At 54.3% G+C, this 3,309-nt stretch overlaps 1 protein-coding gene across 1 annotated transcript in view; it reads right to left on the bottom strand.

The window, feature by feature from the left end:
- Positions 1-2,917, bottom strand: part of LOC102749666 (acyl-coenzyme A diphosphatase NUDT19) — a 6,544-nt gene extending 3,627 nt beyond the window's left edge. Inside the window, exon 1 of the mRNA XM_081806678.1 lies at positions 2,063-2,917. Within this exon, the coding sequence (XP_081662804.1) occupies positions 2,063-2,758 (696 nt within the window). The 5' untranslated portion in view covers positions 2,759-2,917. The remainder of the gene's footprint in view (positions 1-2,062) is intronic.
- Positions 2,918-3,309: the final 392 nt, after the last annotated feature.

Here is a 3,309-nt window from a genome sequence, read left to right as displayed (position 1 = left end):
AAGCTGAGGAAAGCAGAGAGCACTTCACCAAGGTAAAGGGGTGCCTGGGTGGTGTAGTCGGTTAAGCATCTGACTCTCGGTTTTGGCTCAGGACATGATCTCACGGTCATGAGCCCGTGTCTGCTTGGGATTCTCTCTCCCTCTGCCCCTCCTGTTCATGCTTTCTCTCCCTCTCTCTAAAATGAATAAATAAGTCTAAAAAATAAAATAAATATAAAGACAGATAGGTTAAAATTAAAGGCTGGGAAAAGATACTATGCTATTGCTAATCAAATGAAAGGCAGAGGGGCTATATTAGCATCAGACAGAGGAAATTTCAGATCTCAGCAAAAGGGATATTGCCAGGGATAAAGAAGGACATTTCATAATAATCAAAGGGTCAACCCATCAAGCTTTAACAGTCCTAAATATCTATGTGGCACCTTACAAGGGAGCTTCAAAATACATGAAGCAAAACCTGATAGAACTAAAAGAGAAAAAGACAAATCCGTAATTACTCATTAAAAATTTCACCATTCCTGGGACACCTGGCTCGCTCAGACAGTAGAGCATGTGACTCTTGGTCTCGGGGTTGTGAATACAAGCCCCATGTTGGGTGTAGAGATTACTTAAAAAATCTAAAAAAAAAAAAAAAAAATTCAGTATTCCTGTCCATATCTGATAGAACAAGAAAACGGTACAGAAGAACTGAAAGACACTACCAATAAATTTAACCTGACATTTTTATAAACGCTCCATCAAGCACAGCATTATTCTTTTTAGGTGCAAAGGGAACATTCACCAAGATAGACCCATATTTGTGGCCATAAAACAAGTCTCAGGGCACCTGGGTGGCTCAGTTGGTGGGCGTCTGCCTTCAGCTCAGGTCATCCCAGGGTCCTGGGATCGAGCCCCGCATCGGGCTCCCTGCTCCACGGGGAGCCTGCTTCTCCCTCTCCCACTCCCCCTGCTTGTGTTCCCTCTCTTGCTGTCGCTCTCTGTATAATAATAAATAAAATCTTTAAAAAAAAAGTCTCAATAAATTTAAGACTGAAACCACATAAAGTATGTTCTCGAGGACATAATTAAACTGCTGTGGACATGAAATGAGTTAATGCAGGTAAAGGGCTCAGGAAGGAGCCTGGCATCTGAGCAGCACTGTACAACTCCTGGGATCTCCCTCGGGGCCCTCTCCCACGGGAGAGGCAGAGTAAGGCCTTGGGACTATGAAGCTGAGGAAAGCAGAGAGCACTTCACCAAGGTCCTGGCTTTGGCCTGTAGGGCTGAGGGCCGGACTTCCTCAGTGCCATGCCCACTCTGTCACTTATTAGGTCTATGGCTCTGAGGAAGCTACACCGACTAGACTTTGGTTCAATTTACAATTTCGCAAACTTGGGATGCTCCAAAAGCCATATGCATTCCGTGGAAACGTTACTTTTGAATTTTGATCTTTCCCCCGCCAGCTAGCTACTCACTTACTACTGGTAATGCTGGCCCAGGAGCAATGAGCAAGCTCGCAATCAGGCATGAGATCCTGAAGGTAAACAAAGGATAGACTTACACCCACTCTGTACCATACAGCCATTCTGTTGCTCACTTCCAGTATTCAATAAATTGCATAAGATAGTTAATCCTTCGTTATAAAATAGACTGTGTTAGGTAATTTTGCCCAGAGGCTAATGTAAGTGTTCTGAGCACGTTTGAGGTCGGCCAGGCTAAGCCACAATGTTAGGTAGGATCGAGCCCCGCATCGGGCTCCCTGCTCAGCGGGAAGCCTGCTTCTCCCTCTCCCACTCCCCCTGCTTGTGTTCCCTCTCTCGCTGTGTCTCTCTGTAAAATAATAAATAAAATCTTTAGAAAAAAACAAAACAAGTCTCAATAAATTTAAGACTGAAACCACATAAAGTATGTTCTCGAGGACATAATTAAACTTAGGTCCACCAGCTGTAGACCCATGACAGAGGGAAGAACACCTGTAATCAGCCTCTCTATGCTGGGCTTATTCCAGATGGGCCTTGGCTGCTGGCCGGGGCCCTCATTCTCAAGTTCCGGTGGGTCCCCACTCCGGCCCAGCACGCCCTACCTGGCAGCTCACCACCTCGGTCAAGTCTGGATAGACCTGCGGCGGCTCGCTCAGGGCGCACAAGAAGAAGGCTGTATTGAAGCGGCGGCCGCCGCGGCGCGAAAACGGCGTAAGCCAGCCGCCCCAGTCGTGCAGCGCCCAGATGTCGGGCGTGCAGTCGAGGTGCGCACACAGGCTCAGGAAGTGGCGCGGGTCGCGGCGGACGCGGTCGCGCCAGACGTCCAGGCCCCGCGGCGGCGCGAGGGCCCGGCCCAGCTCGGGCACGGCGGGCAGGGCGGCCCGGGGCCGCAGCAGCAGCACGCCCGCCTCCTCGAAGGTCTCGCGGATGGCGCAGATGCGGGCGGCGACGTCATCCGGCAGCGCCGCGGCGTCCTCGTCGTCGGCGGCGTCGGGCAGCCCTGGGAAAGAGGCAGGCCGCGACCGTGCGGGGCCCAGGCCGAAGAGCGGCGGCTGGTGGTGCGGCGCGAAGAGGCGCAACCAGTCTGCCGAGCAGTCTGCCGTGTTCTGCACGCCCCCCGGGAAGACGTGCGCCCCGGGCAAGAAGCCTTGGTTCTCGGAGCGCTGCAGCAGCAGCAGCCGGAAGCCCTCGGGGGGCAGCGACGGGGCGGCGGGGCTTGGGCGCACCCAGCTGGCCGCCAGTAGGATGGTGGCTGCCCGCCGCCAGCTGCTGGCGCGCGGCTGCAGGGAGGAGTTCATGGCGGGCGGGCGGCGGGAGGCTTCCGGGTTCCGGGTTGCGGCGCGGCAGGAGCTCCTGCGCACCGATTCTGTCGCCCCCAGCGGTTGTCCTGGGCTTGGGGACCTAGGCCCGCGCCTTATAGGACGAACTTGAGGCGTGGCGCGCGCACTGGGCGCCGATGAATTTGGGCAGTTCGGCCTCCACCCGCGCCTGCCTGTGGGAGGGGCGTGGCGCGGAGGCGAACCAGCACCTCCTCTCGTGCCTTAGTTCCCAGTCGGGTCATTCGTAGGACTAAGGCTGTCACTGCCCCCTGCGAGGGATTGTCGTTCAAGCCGCCTGAAAGGAGGGCCCCATCGTCCGCCCCCGGGACACTCGGACGGAGAGCAGGACCTGTCTTGGTAAAAATGCGATGGAGTTATTTCACCAGGCCTGGTGACACCTACCCCACCAAACCCCGAAGAACTAAGACTTAATCCCTGCACCACACGGCTAGACACCAACGTGTATAACTTTGGCAGAGAAGGAGGTCCAAAGGGTAGGTCTCTGAGCTTTGCCGGCTCACCTGATACCA

The sequence above is a fragment of the Leptonychotes weddellii genome, chromosome 16 (genome assembly GCF_054177405.1).
Source record: "Leptonychotes weddellii isolate Sample4059 chromosome 16, ASM5417740v2, whole genome shotgun sequence".
Taxonomy (NCBI): Eukaryota; Metazoa; Chordata; class Mammalia; order Carnivora; family Phocidae; genus Leptonychotes; species Leptonychotes weddellii.
The sequence above is the reverse complement of the archived record's forward strand: the minus strand, read 5'-3'. Positions and strand labels throughout refer to the sequence as shown.